This window comes from Suncus etruscus, chromosome 11 (assembly GCF_024139225.1).
Source record: "Suncus etruscus isolate mSunEtr1 chromosome 11, mSunEtr1.pri.cur, whole genome shotgun sequence".
Classification (NCBI taxonomy): Eukaryota; Metazoa; Chordata; class Mammalia; order Eulipotyphla; family Soricidae; genus Suncus; species Suncus etruscus.
In genome coordinates this window covers 9,921,439-9,943,109 of record NC_064858.1, presented here as the reverse complement: position 1 = coordinate 9,943,109, position 21,671 = coordinate 9,921,439, and the positions used below count along the sequence as shown (strand labels likewise).

The 21,671-nt window shown below is 45.9% G+C and overlaps 1 protein-coding gene across 1 annotated transcript; it reads left to right on the top strand.

Annotated features, from left to right (window-relative positions):
• HDGFL3 (HDGF like 3) lies at window positions 1–20,237 on the top strand. Its single transcript, XM_049783272.1, has 6 exons — window positions 1–157; window positions 10,869–10,945; window positions 12,011–12,149; window positions 12,851–13,009; window positions 14,162–14,308; window positions 19,013–20,237. The coding sequence occupies exons 1-6, from the start codon at window positions 74–76 to the stop codon at window positions 19,016–19,018; spliced, it is 612 nt and encodes a 203-aa protein (XP_049639229.1). The 5' UTR covers window positions 1–73; the 3' UTR covers window positions 19,019–20,237.
• Window positions 20,238–21,671: the final 1,434 nt, after the last annotated feature.

Sequence of the window (21,671 nt, the reverse complement as noted above, 5' to 3'; positions counted from 1 at the left end):
GCGACGCCGACGCCGACCACGACCACGACCACGACCACGACGCCGCCGACGCCGAGCGGGCAGGGCGGCCGGGATGGCGCGGCCGCGGCCCCGCGAGTACAAGGCGGGCGACCTGGTGTTCGCCAAGATGAAGGGCTACCCGCACTGGCCGGCCCGGGTGAGTGAGCGAGCGAGCGAGCGAGCGAGCGACGGAGGGCGTGTGCGGAGACGCGGCGCCGCCATCATGATCATGGCGCCGCCTCCATGTTGGGCCCGGGCCCGCCGCCGCCGCCACCGCCGCCGCCGCCTCCATCTCCATGTTGGCTCGGGCCCGCGCCCACCGGGCCGCCGCGGCCTCCAGCGGGGCCGGCGATCGGGGCCGGAGGGGCCGGGCACGCGGCCTGGAAGGCGGTCGGGGCGCCGCGAGCCTCGGCGGGCCGGGATGGACCCGGATCCCGCCTCGCTCCTCGCTCGCTGCCCGGCACCCTCGGCCCCCGGGGCAGCCGCGATGGGCCCGGATCCCGCCTCGAGGGACCCGGATGCACCTGGATGGACGGACGGGCCTGCTTCCCGCCCCGGGGGATAACGGTGCCCCCGAGGGAGGATCCACCCAAGGGATGCTGCTCCCCGGGATGATGCCCGCCTGGGATGGGTGATGCCCCGGCCTGCATCCCTCCAGGATTGGCAGGGGATGGGTGGAATGGAGGAAGATGGGGACCCCGCTGTTTCTGGACCCCCTTTCCTTTCTTTCCCCTGCGCCCGGGCTGAGAAGTTTCTGCCCCTCTGGACCCGAAGTGGGATGGAGGTGAAGTCAGGCGTGTTGGAAGGAATCGGGTCTGGCCGTGGGATTAAGATTGGCCTCGTCTCTGGCACCAGGGGCACCCCACCCACCCCCAATAGAGGTGTCAAGTCAGAAGGGAACAAATGAATGGTCCTAGTCCAGAGGGCAAGGGGCTTTTTTTGCTTGGCTTGCATGCAGCCAGCACCCCCTTCCATCCTGGCTGGCACTCCTAGAGGGGTCCCCAGAGCGCCACCAGCAGTGATCCCTAAATTCAGAGTCAATAGTCGGCCCCAAGCAGGCCAGGTGTGGCACAAAATCCGAGTGCTAAATAGCTGCTTATGTGGGTTAGAGCGTCCCCAGTGTCAGAGAGCATCCTTCCTGTGTGTGAACCCCCCACCTACGTCCTTTCACTGCTCCCCACAAGCCCAGCCCAGAGTCAACAATGAAGCTAAAGATGATAATCACCCTTGGCTCATTTCCGTATGACACTGACTTTCTTTCATCTTTGGGAAAAAAATATTGCCCTCAGGTCCTGAAAGGAGACTTAAATGTCACCCATGTGTTCTTTGCCTGGGTAATCATCCTCAGATGGTCCATTCTGAACGGATGCTTTTAGAGCCCACCGTGTCTCTAAAGAGATGCCAGATTCCTCCAAGTTGAAATTCCAAGCCAGGTCAAAATAGGAAATCAAATGGAAACATAAACTCTTATTAGGTTGTTCTTTAGATAAGGGTAAATAGAGGAAATCTGTCTTGTTTAACATGATTTGGAAATGACATGCCTGTTGGTTTTCTAAGTAATATCTTATAGTGAGTGGCTTGGAGCAGTTAGGGAGAAGGGAAGAGACCAGAGTCCCTGCTCTGTCAGTGGGGATATTGTTGGCTTCATGTCTCCATCACCAGCATCCCATATGGTCTCTCAGGCCTGCCATGAGTGATCCCTGAGCACACCTGGGTGTGGTTCAAAAACATGCAAACAAAAAAAAAAAAATTGTAGGGGCCTTGCATGTAGCTGACCCCTGAGATCCATCTGGAGTGATCCCTGAGCACAGAACCAGGAGTCAGCCCTGAGCATGGCCAGGTATGACCACAGAACAAATAACAAGTAAAATAGAATTGCGTACAACTTTGTTATTGAATGTCTGTCTCTTAGGTTTAGAAAAGCACAGTACAGCAAGGCAGTAAGTAAACATAATGGGAAAAATCCCAAATATTTTAATTTATTGGAGAAACTTCTCTTCTACTGCCGAAAACTCCAGATGTTAGATTGAATCTAGTCTGCTTGGAGCAGTTGTTTCATCTACTGCGAAACGCCTCCCAGATCATTTTCAGGAACTGCTGACAGCCTGGTCATCGGACTGCCCTGTCAGTAAGGAGAGGTACGGAAATGAAGGGCAAGAGTTTAGGAACTGTTTTGAGCAATTTAGTGGAGTAACTGTGTGTTCCTGACCTAATAAGAAAAAAACACAGGACTCATATTCCGTGTGCCTTTTCGTTTTATTTCATCGTTAGTGATTTTTATGAAAATGTCAGACTCCAACAAGTTAGAAATTCCAACAAGCTGGTCCTGAGCCACAGATAGACCAGAAGGGCTGATTATACAGGCCTTCAAAGGAACAATATGCTAGCAATGTAAACTTAAGTAACTGTAAAATTATTTTCAACCGTTTGAAAGGGAAAATGAATTGGCCGTCATGTTATGAATATTAATTGCACCTGTGTAAATTTTTATTATGCAAATAATATTTATTTAGCAGTAGGTAATAAGATAACGATAACAGTAGTAGTAAAGTAATTATTTTGTAGTTGCAGAATACTGTATCAGTCCCTCTCATGTAGAAAGATTAATGTTCCTTTACCTCGCAGTAAGCATTTTGACTGTGTACCTACATGTGTGGCTGCATAATTTTTACAGTTGTATAGTTTGGGGGATTTCCCCCGTTCTCCCACCCCCGCAAAGTACTACATATGTTTAGGTACTGCCAACTGCGCCTTCAGACCTTTCCCCTCTGGATAGCAACTTTATGTTCTTGTGGCTGGGGGGCCTTTAAAAAATTATTTGTTTTATTTTGCTTTTGAACCACACCCAGCAGCCCTCACAGCTCACTCCTGGCTCTGCACTCCAGGGATTACTCCTGAAGGAGATCAGAGGACCAAATGGAGTGCTGGGAATGGAACCCACATGGACTACATGCAAGACCAGTACCCCACCTGCTGTTCTAGGGCTTTGGCCCAATAGGAGAGCATTTGTGATGGCCCTCCTTGCCCAGCTGTTTGTCTTCCAAATGTCTGTGACACAGACAGTAGAAAAATGAGATGCTAGTTTTACATGTAGAGAAAACAGAGACCCGTTCAAATCAGTTCTAAGTGGAGACTGAAGCATTGGCTTAGGTCTAGATTCCAAACCTGCGTATGAGATCACAGCACTTGGAGCCCAGAGAGTTTCTGATTCTGCAGTGCTTATCAAGCTAAGTCCTTAAGTACTGCTGGCCTGTGTAGATATTTGCCCATTGTATGTCCAGCCCCTGGACTCCCTTTTTTTTTTTTTTTTTACCATAACAAAATGACACATTAGTAAGAACTTGCTTGGGTAAACAATGATCTCATGGGCACAGGAGCCACATAAAGGTAAACTGAGAAGCAGTTTGACATTTCCAGATTAACAAACAGCATTTCCTACAACAGATGGACAGAAAGCTGGACCAGTAGTTGAAAAAAAAAAAAAAAGCTGCCTCCTTAATCCTGTCTTGGTTTGTAAGATTTGGGCTTTCATTTTGGTTTGGATTGATTTTGATTTTGATTTTGATTTTGGTTTTGGTTTGTGGCCACACCAAGCCTCATATCAGAGCTTACTCCTGGCTCTGTGTGCTTAGAGATCACTCCTGGAGGGGCCTGGGAGGACCATATGTAGTATCAGGAGTTGCACTCAGACCCACCATGTACAAGGCAAGTGCCCTTCCCACTATACTTTTGTTCTGGGCTCTGGGCATGTTTGTTTTTTTATTTTTAACTACAACCTATGTTGTAGTGATGATCAGTGATGATCAATCTTAGCATTCTGCTTTCCAGTAACCAAAGGTGAACATGTACATGAGAAGTATATTTGCTAATTAAGTACCTAGTAATCCCTTCCCAGAAATATCCGCCTCTTTGATGTCCACTGCCTGGAGCTTGGGACAATCCCAATTCCAGCACTTGGTTTCCTTTGGGTGGACTCCAGGTTCTGGCATTTATGGGACTTTCCATTGTTTCCCTAAATCTCCTTAGATTTCTTTTTATATTATTATTATTATTATTTCTGGCCACACCGGCAGTGCTCAAAGGTTACTCGTGGCTCTGCACTCAGGGATCCTTCCCAGTGGGCTCTGAGGACCCATTTGGATCCTGGGGGTGGAGCCCAGTTTGTATACAAGGCCTCTCTGCTGTACTGTTTCTCTGACCCATCTTTCAAATTTCCAAGTGAGATGGACCATTGCTATAAGGTTCAGGCAATTAGGGTTTGGAGGCAAATGAAACTGGATTCTGTTGCCCCTCCAAAAGTATTTGTGAATAAACTCCTGTCCTTCTTGATCCTGAGACACTGCTCAGTGTGGGTTGATTCTTCAGGAATAATGGTTATCTCTAAGGTTTCCCAGAAAGTAGGGGTGTCTTTCTAAGTCTTAGCTTTCTAAGTCTGCAGGAGGCATCCATGGTTTGAAAAAAATAAGGCAAGGTTTCCCAAGAGGACTAGGAGATCCTTGGAAGGTACCACGAATGTCAAAGGAACCATTATGAAACTTCTAGTGCCACATTCAGTTGTGGATCTCTAATGGTTCATAACTATATACATGAGTTGTGGGGGAGCCAGAGAGATAGTACTGTGGACAGCTAGCTTCCCTTGCACAAAGGAGACCTGGGTCCAATCCCCAGTATTGCAGATGGTGAAGGGCCAGGAGAGATCTCTGAGCTCAGAGCCTGGAGAAGCCCTGTGACCCCCAAAACAACCAAAAACTTGAGTTGCACAGTTTTTAGCTTTTAAGTTTTAAAAAAGAGGGAGGAAATATCTGGAAATCAAGTCCTGAGGTGGCTCTTCGTCCTTCCTTTTTGCTACATTAGGTTTCCTTTGGTTCTGGAGGAAGTCAACAGTGGGCCACAGGGTGGGATCATCATCTCTCAGATTGTGTGAGCCCCTCACGGGGTGATGAAATGGGGATCCTCCATCGCTCACTGTCACCCCTCTCCTAGGCAAAGACCTCACTACCAAGACTACCAGGACTACATCACTGCCAGTGAGGGCAGAGACCTCACTACCAGGACTGAAGAGACCCTTGTTTTCATCCAGGCAGGAGCAACTGACAGGAGTGAGCCAAGAGCAGGCACTGAATCTACTGCTCATACAGCCCTCGGGGTCTCCCTTTGCAGGGGCACCTGCCACCTTAGCCTCGCTTCCTCCTTGGTTAGCCACTTGGTCACTTGAACTGCTGGGCCCACAGAATCAGGAACCCTGAGTTGGGGGATGGAACCCAGGTTGGCTCGCTCTTTGCCCGACCTTCTGGCCCTGTCAGTAGATGTTTTACTTCGGTTTTTTTCAAGTCCCTCTGCCCGTCATTTCAATAAAATGTTCCCCATTCAGATAGTTCATGTTCCCGCGGCCCTTTCTTGGATGAACATCTGAACAGTTTCTTGGCTCACCCCGGCTTCTGTTTCTTCTCTGGGGTCAGTTCTCAGCAGCATGGAGCCAGCTTAGCCAGCTTCCCGGCCTGCCCTTCCTCCCCATTCCCTCAGGGAACCTGGGCATGCTTTTCCCCAAAGTAGCTCCAGCTTGCTTCAAGTGGTGAACCAAATGTCATTTTCCGAACTAGAACATTTAAGTCATCCTGTTGAAATTACAGCCCCATCTTCATCCTAGGTTATTTTATTTTATTTTATTTTATTGAAAACATTGTGATCTACAAAGTTCTTCATAGTTGAATTTTAGATAAACAGTCAATCTGAGCCATTCCCACCACCTCCCTCCACCAATATTTCCAGAGTGCATCCTATACTACCACCCTTTGCCCCTGGCCTGCCAGTATAACATGCCTACTTAAGTTTAAATTGTTAAAGTTTAGGTCTCTTGATTCTATTGTTGTTGACTTTGGCTTGGATATTTAGTTCTGCCCCTTTTTTCTCCGTCAATACACCTGAGACCACTTGACCCTGGCCCCCATCCGTCCTTTTTTATTTTCTTCTTAATTTTATAGAAGAAATGCATAAATATGAAGTAAAACAAAGTAATCTGTATCCCAAGTTTCTATGAAAAGAGAGGCATCACCTATTTAAGATTAAAAAAAGAAGAAGAAAAAGGGGGATATTTTTCATAGGCACAGCAAAAGTTGGGAAAAAAAAAAAAAAAAGAGCTTTGGCCTAAAGACAGTGAGACCCTACCCATGAAGCATCCTGCCATAAGACCAGGTTCCAGGCATATTAAGTTATCTAACCTTTTTTTTTTTTTTTTTTTTGGTTTTAGGCCACACCTGGCGGTGCTCAGGGGTTACTCCTGGCTGTCTGCTCAGAAATAGCTCCTGGCAGGCACGGGGGACCATATGGGACACTGGGATTCGAACCAACCACCTTTGGTCCTGGATCGGCTGCTTGCAAGGCAAACGCCGCTGTGCTATCTCTCCGGGCCCAAGTTATCTAACCTTAAAGTCTTTCTTTATGGTCCCAGTAAAAGTTCTCAATCACAGTTGTTGCAGTCAGGTTTCTGTAATTTCAGACCTTGGTTTTTGCACAGATCCTAGGTCAAAGTCAGGTTGTCACAGATTCTTTTGGTTTCATCTCACTGTTAGGTATTGAAGCAGGAAAACTTGCCCTGAAAGCAAGTTGCTGCTGTTTCTAAGTTGCCAGGGTGTCATATGAACCCACCCTGAAGTAAATCTGTGCCAGGGCAGCATTAGGACCTTCCCGCTAGAAATTTGATTCCTGGTGCTAGTGCAGAAAACCAAAGATGCCATCCAAGGTCAGGTGTGAATGGCTGATGTCCAATCGACTGAGGCCTAAGTCACTATGACAAATGTTCAGGGTGAAAGGCCTTCCTGCAATATAAAATTTATGAATTCCTATTAGATAATAACTTCTTTCTCCATAAAATTTCCCTTTTTAATGTGCCTATGCAAAATGGACCAATGCCACATGGTACTACTGGTGCATCTGGGGGTAAAAATAGCAAGCTAAACAATCCCTATAACCTAGTTCTAACCTGAACTTAGATCCCAAGAGAAACGTATCTACTAGAATTTCCTACTGAACAAATCCAAAAAGGTATGGGGAAAACTATATCTCCATAAGGAAATACGCAATAAGAATTATATCTATTAAGGAAATACATCTAAAGAAATATACAAAGGAAAAAATATATATATATATCCATCCTCTTTAGGTATTTTGAAATAATCTTGAGGGGGTGGTAGTGTAAAAGCTGGAACACAGCTTCAGACTGTGATGTGGTCTTGTGAAGTCTGAAAAACGGCTCCAGCAGTCATGGATCAAGAAATGTCCTAGAGCCGAAGGTCTCTCAAAAGCCTAATGAATCGAGTAGCTATCAGCAGGCCACAGCAAAGTGAGGTGGGAGAAAAGGGGTTGCCAGAGGGCCGGAGAGATAGCACAGCGGTGTTTGCCCTGCAAGCAGCCCATGCAGGACCTAAGGTGCTTGGTTCGAATCCCGGTGTCCCATATGGTCCCTAGTGCCTGCCAGGAGCTATTTCTGAGCAGATAGCCAGGAGTAACCCCTGAGGACAGCCGGGTGTGGCCCAAAAACCAAAAAAAAAGGGGGGGGGAGCTGCCTAGAGCAAATTAGCAGCAGTGAAGATGGCAGCTTCTTCCTGAGCCAATGCAAGGTGGGCCGGAAGGCTGTCTTTTCACTTTGGGAGCTGGTTGGCAGCTGGTTGGGGTTGGGGGAATCCTGGGCTATTTTTATAACTTTTTCTCCACATGCTTGCATGCCAGAGAATTTGGATTTTTTTTTTATGATGGTGATTATTTACTGTTTTGTTTTTCTTTCTCTGCAAGGGCAGGGATGTTTGCCCTTATTCTTAGCACCTGTACTAGTTCCAGAGACAGAGAATACTCTAGAAACATTTGTTGACTCGTGGAACCAGTCTTTTATATTTTCAACCTGATCTCGGTGATACACCCCAGAGATTTATTTTTTTATCTTACTTTCACATTGCTTTTTCTAAATTCATATGCAAATGATCATCCTTTTTATGACCATGTATGTTAGTTGGAAGTGGTTGAATATTTTCATTAGAATTTTGAAAAGCACAATGTTAAACATGGTCTACTCTGCCTTGATTTAGGACTGCATTTTATTTTATTAGTGTATTTGGTATAACAGTTTTCACATTGATATTCTTTATCTTGTTAAAATAGTCTTATTCTTTTATTTTCCCTATGTCAGGATTGAAAGTTAAATTTTGCAAATCTTTTACTACCCATTGTTATACATGTTTCCTCTTTTGGACTTTGTATTTTATAAATAGATTTTATCCCACACCCAGCAGCACTCAGGGGTTACTCCCTGGCTCTGTGCTCAGAAATTGCACATGGCAGGCTCGGGAGACCATATGGGATGCCGGGAATTGAATTCAGGTCCATCCTGGGTTGGCCGCGTGCAAGGCAAAAGCTATGCTATCTCTCTGGCCAGATTTTAAATATTAAATTCCATTTGTCTACCTAAAATATGATTTGACTATCTTGGAGTATGTGTGTGCTAAGATATATTTAAAATGCCATAAAATTTACCTTTATATCCCATATGGTCCCCTGAGTCTGCCAGGAGCAATTTCTGAGCATAGAGCCAGGAGTAACTCCTGAGCACTGCCAGGTGTGACACAAAAACCAAAAAAAAAAATCATCACCCCAAAAGGAAATCTCTTATCTATTAAACAGACCTTCCCTTTCCACCCCTACCCTCCAGCCCTAGGCAGTCACTAATCCACTGTCTCTGGCAATCTACATCTTCTGCAAATTTCCCTTCATTGAGCTGCTAAAATATCACCTTTTGATTCTGACCTCTTGCTCTTAGCATAATGTGCATTCTTGGTTCATCCATGTTGTAGCATGTATTAATATTTCCTGCCTCATATAATGCTTTTTAAGCCATTTTCAAGTTGGTAGGTGTTTGAGGCCTGCTCCCTTTGGCCTGTTAAAAATGCCACAGTTGACCATATGAATAGTTTTTGTGTGTGCACGTAATGTCTGTCATCTCTGGGGTGTAAATCTAGGAACAAAATTTCTGGGTCATAGTAATTCTGTGTTTAAGCCTTTGTAAAGCTTCTCCCAACTGATGCATGAAGTTGCCATCCCATGATCCTGACTGCCCTGGGCAGAGCCTTCAGCACTGAACAGAGGGACATGATCATGTTGCATGTGTTGCCTTTGTTCGGGGGAAATTTCATTTCACTCATAAGTCTGAGGCAAGCATTGGCATCTCTCAGGCCAGGGTGTCCCCTCCTATTCCTGGTCTATAGAGGAAAAGGTTTGTTTGTTTGTTGTTTTGTTTTGTTTTTTGTGGTTTTGGGGTCACACCCAGCAGTGCTCAGGGATTACTCCTGGCTCCATGCTCAGAAATTGTTCCTGGCAGGCACGGGGGACCATATGGGATGCTGGGATTCAAACTGATGACCTTCTGCATGAAAGGCAAACACCTTACCTCCATGCTATCTCTCTGGCCCCTGTTTGTTTGTTTTTGTTTGTTTGTTTGTTTGTTTTTGGTTTTTGGGTCACACCCAGCAGCACTCAAGGGTTACTCCGGGCTCTACTCTCAGAAATCGCTCCTGACAGGCTCGGGGGACCATATGTGATGCCAGAATTCGAACCACGTCCTTCTGCATGCAAGGCAAACACCTTACCCCCATGTTATCTCTCTGGCCCCAGAGGAAAAGTTTTTGTTGCAGCTTTTGAGATAGTGATTTGGTTTTGCTTGTCATTGTGTCAAAAATAGTGTCTCAGTGGATTTCCATATGTGACACCAGCCTTGTGTAGTTGGGATGAAGTCTTTTGGTCAAGATGCATATTGGTTTGTGGATATGGTTTGTTAGTATTTAAAGATTTCCCTCTCTGTAGCTATGATGATGCCAGGCTTCCCTGTTATTTTCTGATGAGTGACTGTGTCTGGCTTGGATCAGTGATGCTGGCCTCAACACGGAGTTTTTGTTTTTGCAAGTTTGTTATCTGTAGTGCAATTGAGTGGCCCAACTCCTGGGAAAGAAAAAAAATGCATCATGAATGAAAATTCCCTGAAGTTGGCTTCTCTCACTTCCTTCTCGCTGCAGACCATTTTGATGTCTTAATGAGGACTTAGATGAAGGTGCTTTCAGAGACATAAGATCAAAGAGAATTTACAGTGTCATTATTTGGAGATGGAGGGGACATCAAGAAGAAACTAAAGAACTTTAGTGGAGTGACCCAGAAAGTTAGTGAGAGTTGCACTAAACTTCCTGTCCCCTAACCTCTAAGGGATAAGAGGAAGAAGTCAAGTGCATACACAGAACGTTTGCGTTGGAATCATTTTGTTTTGTTTTGTTTTTAGTTTTTTTTGGGGGGGCACACCCATTTGATGCTCAGTGGTTACTCCTGGCTATGCACTCAGAAATCACCCCTGGATTGGGGGGACCATATGGGACGTAGGGCTTCGAACCTTGGTCCATCCTAGCCAGCACTTACAAGGCAGACGCCTTACTTCTAGCGCCACCTCTTCGGCCCTGCATTGGGATCATTTTGAACTATATGACTCAGTAGTTTGGTTTGGGGGCTGCACCTGGCAGAGCTCAAGAGCCACTTCTGGCTCAGCGCTGGGGGAGAAGCATTTAGTACCTGACCCAAACCCAGAACTCCTGTATACAAAGTGTATCGCCAACTCAATGGCTTTGTTTGTTTGGGGAACATATGGTGATGCTCGGGTCTGTCCTTGTCACAGTGACGGGAGTGTGGGAGTGTCGTGTGATGTTTCTAGTCAAACCTAGGACTCTTGCAGCCCTTTGAAGTCTCCCTAGCCCTGCAGGTTGTTTCTTAGCTCCTTTTAAGCAGTGTTTTGTTTTTGTTTTTGGCTTTTGAGCATTTCTCACACCTGTTTTACTCTTCTGCAGATCGATGAACTCCCAGAAGGCGCCGTGAAACCTCCAGCCAACAAGTACCCCATCTTCTTCTTTGGCACCCACGAAACGTAAGTCACCAGCTCTGGCATGATTGCTGGGCACTGTATGACTGTAACATGTAAGATTATGTGTGTGGGGGGGGGGAGTGAGACAGAGAGAGACAGAGATAGGGCCTGGTTTGAGGCCATACCTGACAGTCCTCAGGGTTTTCTCTGGGCTCTGTTTGGGACTCCCTTCCTGTCCACTAGCCCAGTCTGTGCCACTACAGTGTTGTCCAGATGGTCACAGTCACTGGCCTAGAGTGGCCCCCTGATTGACATGCTGCCCTTACTGGGATAGCATTTTGCCCTTGAATGCCATTTATCTTCCCAGCCTAGTGGTACTTGCACCCAGCAATCTTCTGAGACTGGTGGGGCGCCCACTCACTATTCCAGGATGTTCTTCAATATCCTTTGTATAGCCCCCTTCTAGGGCAGTTTTCTTTGGGTCACTTCTCTTTGTGGGGAGGCAGAGTGGGCTTTGGCCCTACCCAGTGGTGCTTAGGAGCAACTCGTGGCTCTTCATTGGAGAGTGGGGTTATTCCGGTGGTGCACAGGAATTCCTGTGGTTCTGAGGATCAAATAAGGGTTGCACGTGCCTCGTAACTGCTATATTCTCTCTCAGGCCCTTTTCATGTATCAATCCTAGAACAAACGACCCAAAGCACTTCCCTAATCAGTACTGGCAGAGCGCAGGTAACACAGTTGACTTAACGTGTCTCAAAGGGTAGAGCTCGTGTCTCTGAAACAAGAGAGAGGCAGCTAGGTCAGGTTGGAAATTGCTCCGCTCTTGGACCGGCTTCTTTCTCTTTGTCATCCAGTCATTCTCTGGAAGGTGTCATCCTTGTCTGCTTATTACAGAAAAAGTAAAAAGATTAAAAAAGGGGGCCAGAGCCACAATAAAGTGGGGATAGTACTTACCTTGTATGTGGCCGATCCAGGTTCAGTCTCCCACATCCCGTATGGTCAGTACCCTAAGCCCTGCCAGGAGTGAGCCCTGAACATCGCCAAATGTGGCCCAAAAACCAAACAGAACAAAAAATAACTTACGCCTGAGGTCACAGTGTCAATTCTATTTCTAATCTATTTCTGCAGCGCATTTCTAGGTCCCAAAGACCTTTTCCCATATAAGGAATACAAAGACAAATTTGGAAAGTCCAACAAGCGGAAAGGATTTAACGAAGGATTGTGGGAAATAGAAAATAACCCGGGAGTGAAGTTTACCGGATATCAGGTAACAGTTTGCTTCCCTGTCACTGCCGCCTCCAATTTCTTAGTTTGAACTCTCTTAGAACCTTTGTACTAAGAGTTCCTTTCCGTCCACGGAAATCAGAATTCTTATCTTTTCATTTTCTTTTCCTTTGAGGAGGGGGACTGTTTCAGCCACATGTGTCGACTGGTTATTTCTGGCTCTGTGCTCAAAAGCAACTGTTGGAAGGGCTGGAACAATAGTAGAGCGGGTAGAGCATTTTGCCTTGCCTTCAACTGACCTGGGTTTGATCCCTGGTATCCTATATGGTACCCTGAGCATGCCAGGAGTGATTTCTGAGTGCAGAGTCAGGAGTAACTCCTGAGCGCCACTGGGTATGACCCGAAAAAAGAAAAAAGCAACAGTTTGCAATGCTCTGGGAATATTGGTGCCAGGAATTCCACCTAGAGCAGCAAACACTTCACCTCCATTACCCTTTCCCTGACCCTGAAATCAAAATTATGCCTCATCTAGTATCACTTTGGAATGAATATCATTCTGTTAGTCCAAAGGGTTTGAGCCAAAGTGTCCACTGGAAATTTTGAGTGGACAGTACTTCCTAATGTTTGGAAAATAGAGAGTAAGCTGAACACTTTTAAAGTAAATAGAATGATTTTTTTTGCACAATTTTGCAATTTTATTTTTTACTTTCCGGGAATCTAATGAGCTGATAACTTACTTCTTAGGCAATTCAGCAACAAAGCTCTTCAGAGACCGAGGGCGAAGGTGGAAATGCTGCCGATGCAAGCAGCGAAGAGGAAGGTGACAGGGTGGAGGAGGATGGCAAAGGCAAGAGAAAGAATGAGAAGGCAGGCTCAAAGCGGAAAAAGTCCTATGCTTCCAAGGTGACTGTGCACACGTGTCCTTCGTCCTCTGTGTTCTGAGCAGCCGTAGGAGTAGTTACCTCGGGCGTGTGGGCCCCCTGCTGGGTGAGGCCCCATGAGCTGAAACTTCTCATTTTCCCATTGGGTGCCCAGGGTCACGCTCAATTTGCCAGGCCTCTACTAACTCAGATGTAAGCAGGCGGGCACTATAGCTGGAGGCCAGCAGGCTCGGAGACACCTGGACACTCATGTGGTCCTGAAATGCTCTCTTCCCAACTGGGGAACTCCTCACACAGTAGTATGTATCTCTTACCTTAGCCCTAGATGAGCTCTGAGGAGTTACAAGTACAGAGCCAGAAAGATAGTGCAGGTTCAAGTCGGCCACGACCCTGCTTTCGTTCTTTTTGGAAGAGCTTAACTGACCATCACTTTTGGGGGGATCTGGTTGGTAGTTTAGTAGAACAGAAGTGATTATAACGTATGTGATTCTATATTCTCTCATATCACAGCAGCCTTTTTAAACTGACAGAAAATGCACTTTTATAGGTCCATTTCTTTCAGAATGGAAGGGACGTCCTTTGCTCTCATTTGCCATGTGCTTAAAAATGTTAAGAAATTTCTCAGGGGCCGGGCGGTGGCGCTAAAGGTAAGGTGCCTGCCTTGCCTGCGCTAGCCTTGGATGGACCGCGGTTCGATCCCCCGGTGTCCCATATGGTCCCCCAAGCCAGGAGCAACTTCTTAGCACATAGCCAGGAGTAACCCCTGAGCGTTACCGGGTGTGGCCCAAAAACCAAAAAAAAAAAAAAAGAAAGAAATTTCTCAGAGGAAAGGTTTCTACCAGTATGCTCTCGATTTCTTTGGGTTAGTTTATGTGTTGGTTTGTTTTGGGGCCATATACAGTGGTGCTCAAGCATCATTTCTGCCATCAGGGAACCATCAGGGTTGGGGGACCGTATGGGGAGCTAGGGATCAACCCTGAGTAAGCTGCTTGCAAGGCAAAGTCCCTGCCGACATGACTCCAACCCATTCTCTGTAGTGCTTCTGTCCTCTCTCCTGTCCCCAACTGGTCAGTGTTAGGCGCCCTCAGACCAGGTTCACTTGTTCTTTAGGAGCGCATGTTTCTAGTGTCATGTGTGCCTTTGACTCTGACTCTGACGCATCTGGATGTTTTAGAAATCCTCTAAACAGTCCCGGAAATCTCCGGGAGATGAAGATGACAAGGACTGCAAAGAAGAGGGGAACAAAAGCAGCTCCGAGGGTGGCGATGCCGGCAACGACACACGGAACACCACTTCTGACGCGCAGAAGAGCAGCGAAGGGGTAAGGACTGCACGCCACCCTGGCCCCACAGCAGCCCCTGTTCCTCACACCAGACTCAAGAGGAAGGCCACAGTACAGCCTTCTCCACCAGGGCCTACTGTTCCTCTCCAGTCTCAGTACATTTCTTCTTTGTCTGGTTCTTGTTTTTTGTGGGTTTTTGTTTGTTTGTTTGTTTTTGGGCCACACCTGGCGTTGCTCAGGGGTTACTCCTGGCTGTCTGCTCAGAAATAGCTCCTGGCAGGCACGGGGAACCATATGGGACACTGGTATTTGAACCAACCAACTTTGGTCTTGGATCGGCTGCTTGCAAGGCAAACGCCGCTGTGCTATCTTTCTGGGCCCGGTTCTTGTTTTGATTTGGAGCCACAACCAGCTGTGCTCAGGGGCTACACCTGGCTCTGCACTCAGGAATCACTCCTGGCAGAGTCCTGGGGATCGAACTTGGGGAAGATGGGTGCCAGGCAAGTGCCCTTCATGCTGCTGTGTTCTGTCTTCAGCCCCGTTCACTTGCTTTCTGGCTTGTTCTCCCCTGCCCCCAAAAAAGGGTTCTAAGAAAAAGATGCGGGGCCGGAGAGATAGCATGGAGGTAAGGCATTTGCCTTTCATGCAGTAGGTCATTGGTTTGAATCCCGGCGCCCCATATGGTCCCCCGTGCCTGCCAGGAGCAATTTCTGAGCCTGGAGCCAGGAATAACCCCTGAGCACTGCCGGGTATGACCCAAAAACCACAAAAAAAAAAAAAAAGATGCTGCCATGCTCTCCAGTGCCTCTTCATGGTTGCTCAGTGAAACTGAAGATGGGTGTGTTTCTCCCTCTCCCTTCCCTTTCCTGTCCCTCTTTTCTTACTCCCCCCACAGCCTCACACCTCGCCACTGTGAGGGCCCATGTCAGGTTATTCTAGAACCAAGTTTCCTTGGAATCATTCATCACTCTCCCCTCCCTCTCCATCCTTCCCTCTCCCTGTCTCTCACCTCCCTCTTCACTCTCTCTCACTCTCACTCCATGTCACATTTTGATACCACGTGAAGTCTGAAAAATCATTGATGGGAAACTGTTGATTGTGTAGGGTTTCCTTTTTCCAGAGTTCTTGTGTTCACAGAAAGCTGCGATTTAACTGTTGGCAGCAGATAGTGTCTGTGTTTCTCTTCAAATGATGGACTCACTCATTGTCACCATGTCCCAGACCCCTGAAACTGGCATGACACATCCATCGTCAGTTTTCTGCTCATGATCCCAGTCGGGGTATCCATAGAGAAAAGCAAGCTAGACTGTCCAAGCACTCTGTTTCTGGTAGCAACAGTAATCTAAAGGGCTAGTATACTGAGTCTGCTAGGTGATCCCTGGGTTTAGTCCCAAACACCAAACCAGGAGTTAAAAATACTTGAGTTGGGGCCAGAAAGACAGCACAGCAGGGAGGGCATTTGCCTTGCACACAGCCGACCTGGATTCGACCCCCGACATCCTATAGGGTCATCTTAGCCAACCAGAAGTATTTTCTGAGCTCAGACCCAGGGGCAACCCTTGAACAGCCACTGCGGTGTGCCAGGATCCACCCAGGAACACCAATTGTAATGAAAGAGAGAGAAGAGAAAATAAAAGAATGTAACCTTTTAATGATCACCTAATGTATGTCATAGGCACTAGATAAGTTTCATGGGAGAGAGAAAAAGAGTGAAGCAAGGTGCATTTGGCTGATGCTTATTAGGCCTGTTCCACAGACTCTCCTCCCAATCTCCTCCTGGGTCCCCTTTCTAACCATCAGGATTCCCTTTTTATACCTAGTCAGTTGACAGATACAGGGGTATTTCCCAGTCTGTTGACAGTTATAGGGTGTCATTTTATAGTGTCATCACCCCTTAAAAATACAATAACATTTACACAGTAACATTACCATTTTTTGTTTGATAATATAAAAATAACAGTATTGGGGCTGGAGTGATAGCACAGCGGAAGGGCGTTTGCCTTGCACGTGGCCAACCCAGGACAGACCAGGGTTTGGTTCCTGGCATTCCATAAGGTCCCCCAAGCCTGCCTGGAGCAATTTCTGAGCACAGAGCCAGGAGTAACCCCTGAATACCGCTGGGTGTGGCCCCAAAATTAACAGTATTGTCCAAGTATTGTTCTAGATTAGTTCCAGGTAAATCCAATCTGGAGGTTTATTTCAGCAGTCAGTGGAGAGCAGTCAGGGAGGTGGTCATCTTCTGCAAGTCCTCAAGTTAGGGGTGGTTGCAAACTGCATTTGAGAGAGAAAGAGTGAGAAAAAATAAGAGAGAGAAGAAAACAGAAAAGTTAGAAAGAGAAAAAATAGAGATTTTATAAATGACAAAATATGAGAGAAAATGAGAGAGGTTTTTTGGGGTTTGGGATTTTTTGCAGGGTTTGTTTGTTTGGTTGGTTTTCAGGCCACACCCTGAGGCACTCAGGAGTCACTCCTGGCTCTATGCTCAGAAATAGCTCCTTGCAGGCTCTGGGGAACCATATGGAATGCTGGGATTTGAACTGGGGTCCCTCCTGTGTTGACTACATGCAAAGTAAACACCTTACTGCTGTGCTATCACTCTGGCCCTGAGAAAGAGATTTTAAATGACAAAATGAGAAAAGAAAATGAGAAACATATTTTATAAATGACACAAGAGAAGAAAGGAAAATGAGCAAAAGAGGCTTTTAAAATAGCATAATGTAGAAAAAGGAAAGTTATCTTTTAACAAGATGCAACTAAAGTATATAAATACTAAATTATATACTTAATACTTAATTATAATAAATACTACTAAAGAAGAAAATGACAAAAAGAGAAACTAATTGGGAATATGACAGGCACAATTTACAATAGGGTCTATATATTAATGGATTAGGATATATCTCCTTTTGATATTTGTACTGTAGATAGAAAATAGGAAATGGAAAAAAAAAAAGAAGATAGAAAATGAAAAATCTAGGGCCAGAGTGGTGGCACAAGCAGTAAGGCATCTCTGCCTTGCCCACGCTAGCCTAGGACGAACCGAGGTTCAATCCCCCTGGCGTCCTATGTGGCCCCCCCAAGCCAGGAGTGATTTCTGAGCATATAGCCAGGAGTAACCCCTAAGTGTCACCGGGTGCGGTCCAAAAACCAAAAAAAGAATAAATAATAAGTGAAAAATCTGATAATCCCACTACCTGTTTGAAGCATAATGAGCCAAAAGACTTCCTCATACCCCCTTTACCTTAAATTTCAGAGTTTTTCACATTTTTAGAATAGGGGTAGCTTTTATAGATTATGGTATTACCACTTACGTTATACCTATGTAAATTTTTTTCATTTTCTTTTTTTTTTTTTTTTTTTTTTTTGGTTTTTGGGCCACACCCGGCATTGCTCAGGGGTTACTCCTGGCTGTCTGCTCAGAAATAGCTCCTGGCAGGCACGGGGGACCATATGGGACACCGGGATTCGAACCAACCACCTTTGGTCCTGGATCGGCCGTTTGCAAGGCAAATGCCGCTGTGCTATCTCTCCGGGCCCTCATTTTTTTTCTACACTTCGACTCTGGCTCTGAAACTTTCACATTTTGCAATCACCCTGGATCCAGGACTTATGGAGTCACCTTCCTGACTGCTTTCACTGACCCTCCAGATTGGACTAACTAGAACTTATGTAGAACAATACTTGAAGAAACTTCTCCTGGAACTAACCTAAAACAGTACTTGGACAATACTGCTATTTTTTTTTTTTTTTTTTTTTTAGTTTTTGGGTCACACCCGGCAGTGCTCAGGGGTTACTCCTGACTGTCTGCTCAGAAATAGCTCCTGGCAGACACGGGGGACCATATGGGACACTGGGATTCGAACCAACCACCTTTGGTCCTGGATCGTCTGCTTGCAAGGCAAATGCCGCTCAGGGCCCAATACTGCTATTTTCATAGGTTATTTAGTTAGCTACTTTAACCAAACAAAAAAGTGGACAATGTTACTGTATAAATGTTACTGTATCTTTAAAGGGTGATAACACTATAAAATGCCCCCCCTGTAAATGTCAACTGACCAGGTGTAAAAAGAGAAGCCTAATGGTTAGAACAGGGCCCCAGGAAGCAATCACAGGAGAGCCTGCAGGCCAGGGTGCTAGGGGTTGGAGGGGCAGGCTCCCCAGCTGGACCTAATAAGCATCAGCCAGATGCACCTTGCTCCTCTTTTTCTCTCTCCCATGAAACAGCATCTCTTTGCATGAAATGTAGCAGTTTGACCTGGGAGCTCCAGCACCCCCTTGCTGGCTCTCTTGCTCTCTCTTGTTCTCTCTTTCTTGTTCTCTCTCCCCTGGTGTGAAAAAAAAAAAAAAAAAAACCCTGACTATTTGGTGTATTCCCCCCAAAAGGTGAAGAAATCAAGGGTCCTTTTAGTGGCAGCCACAGGTAACTAGCTGGTAAATAACATGCAGGTTAGATGAGTCTCTGGATACTGTCGCCCTTGAAGAGAGGGACTCTGGCTGTCAGTCCTGGCTTTGTGTGTCCCTACACTCCATGCCCTCCTGGCAGCATGCCCCATAGCTGGTACTTTCAGGAGAAGGGGAGGAGAGTGAGGTGGTTCTCTCTGGGTGTGGTCAGTCCTGCAGTGCAGATCCACTGAAAGGACCTGCCACAGACTGGCTGGGGCTGGCCAGTGTCGACGGTGAGTCCCCCAAAAAGCCTCATTGTCTATTTTGGTTTCGTTTTTTGTTTTTTGTGTTTTTTTACAGACCTAACTATCGGAATAGCTGCTGGATCCTCAGAGAAACCGCAGGAAGGTCACTCACTGGTTGGTTGTCTGATACTCTCGGATCTGAACCAACATCGTTCTTATTGTCATGAACTGAAGCCCCGTTTGTATACACATTCTTCACATTCCTTTCTATTGTGTTTGCGAGAAAAAGACATTTTAGCCTTTTTGAAGGTTCTCGACTTACTTTCATGTTGTTTGGTTGCATGAAGTTGCCCTTAACCACTAAGGACTGTCAAGATTTTCGCACAAACTTCCTCGTCTAGGATCCTTTCGATTGAAACAGTTAATTCTGTTTCTTCATTCTCCTGCCTGTCCTCCGGGGCCGCCCAACACTCGGTTTAGTAGAAATCGGCATTTGTTTACTGACTACTCAGCGTCACGCCGAAGAGATGTCCCCTCAGCGCCCAGGAACCAGTCCGTAGACCCCTAGTGTCGGCACATGGAAGGCGGAATGAAAATGGCTCTTCAGTTTCGAGGCCACCGGAAGTTGAATCATGTTGTAAGATACCTATTCCATATTAGAAACAGCTAGGTGACAGCTTATCCTTCCCCGGGTCCACAGTGTTCCGTCTGCCAGCCCAGTTTCTGTATGTGAGGTCAGTGAGTCTCTGTGTTATGTACAAATTCAGGCAATGATGGATTTTAATGTTCTTCCCCAACACCAACACAATCGGAGCTCCTATTCAAGGTGGCTGCATTCCGCATTCAAGATGGTGGCAGTAGCCCTCTGGGAAACCAGAGAAAACATCGTCTTTAAATTGAGACTTTTGAAACAGACCCTGTTTTCCTTTGGAACTAGAAGTAGCGTAGTTGATATTCATCCATAAGCCATTATTATGTGTACATTATTGTTGCTCTTGTGAGAATAGAGGATTTTATTTATTTTTATGCCAGCTTCAATTGTGAGAACACCCTTAGTCAGTTTGGGTTTTATCGATCCTGTTATGCTTGTCCTTAGAGCCTCTCTTGCGTACTCGAGGTTTGTAGTTGGAAAGTTTACTGTAAAAAAAAAAAAAACAAAAACAAAAACAAAAACAAAAAAAATGTATTGTTTTTACAAAATAAATTTATTGGAATGTGTACTTGGGAGTAAGATTTGAGGTCGTAAAGTCAGTGTAACTTGGCTTCATGTATGTAACGTGAGGTATTCATGTCTTTCGTATATTAAAACAAAAGTGCTTAACAGCAATTTGACAGAAGAATCCGGTGCAGGTGAGGGTTTCTTGTTCTTCTCCTCAAACACTTGGGGTTCCGGGCTTTGTCCAGCACTGGTGGGGGGTGGGGGGAGGGAGAGGAGTCACTGCTTGTCTAGGTCCTTCCTGGTCCCAGCGTTCATACCCCAACATTCCCCACTCATCCACTAGCAATAGGCGACAGAAAGAGAAAAGCTGAGATGCTTTAAAAGCCTAGGGCCACCCTTTGATGTATGGGATGAAGACCAGGGGCCTGGCAAGCTGGGGTGAGGCAGCCCCAGGCATTCACCAATTCGCAGAGACAGATTTTCCTCTTTATATGTGGTCACGGTACCAGTTAGGAAATAGTCATTGAGCTGAACAAGGGCCCCATGCCAGTCCTTTTTCTAAAAAGGCACTTTAAAGTTTCAAGCAGATTGATTTAATACTCCAGGGGGGGAAATTAGGGGAAGGGAAAACTGGGGGCCACACCTAGTGATGCTTGGCCTACCGGGCCAGTGGTTCAGTGCTGGAGCTTTCTGCTTTGATGTAGATCAAGGTGGAGCCCAGGTCAGCCCATGATCGTCTTATCTCGTAGTCCCTAACATTGATGAAATGTAACAAATTCATCGAAATATCTCTTGATTTCTCACACTAAAGTGAATGTAAATGACATTTTGAATTGGAACATATAACTGACAGATTTTTTTAAATAAAAAGCCTAAAGACTACAAAGTTTCTGAAAGTATTTGTCTTCATCAAAAGCAAAAATAATTTTATTTAAAATGTTTACAGAAATTAACAGAAATGTTTTCAGTTATCAGTATAGCAAGAATTTGTATTAGCCACAAAAAAAATTTTTTGTAGTAAAGCAGTTTTTAAAACAGCAGTAAATAATGTGCTTTTGCTGCTCCCTTCCCTCCCTTTCATCCTCCCATCTCCCCTCCTTCTTCCTTTCCCTAGGACATTTTCAGCAAGATCTTAAAATATTCTGGTGGTGTGTTTTAATATGTTGCAGTTGCTAATGAAGCATCTATCTTTCGTACATAATACTGCATCTGCATCTGCTGTTTTGAACTTGTTCATAGGTATGACACCATATTTTGTACTATAAGAACAAAATTGTAACTTTATGCCTGTGTTTCCTGTGTGCAAATAGAACGCTGACATGATCCGGGTCGTTCATAGATAATTCCAAATGTGTTTCTTCAGTCAAGTTTTCCTGCAGAAACGGGCTTGGCCCAGCACCCCACCTGCTAGCCTACACGGGGATGGCAGAGCAGGAATCAGCCCTTGGGATGTTGCCTTGACCTGAGGTAGGCAGGGTTAGCACCAGTCAGAAACCAGAGAGGAGGACCAGAAGTGAAGTTTCATTCCACTTTTTCTTTTTTGTGGAGGCATACCAGAGGTGCTTAGGGTTTACTCCTGGCTCTGCGCTCCAAAATCACTCCTGGCAGGCTCAGG

Coding starts and splice junctions, on each gene's coding strand:
- HDGFL3 (XM_049783272.1), top strand. CDS start 74: ATGGCGCGGCCGCGGCCCCGCGAGTACAAGGCGGGCGACCTGGTGTTC. Junction 158..10,868: donor ACCCGCACTGGCCGGCCCGG/GTGAGTGAGCGA, acceptor ACTCTTCTGCAG/ATCGATGAACTCCCAGAAGG. Junction 10,946..12,010: donor TTCTTTGGCACCCACGAAAC/GTAAGTCACCAG, acceptor CTATTTCTGCAG/CGCATTTCTAGGTCCCAAAG.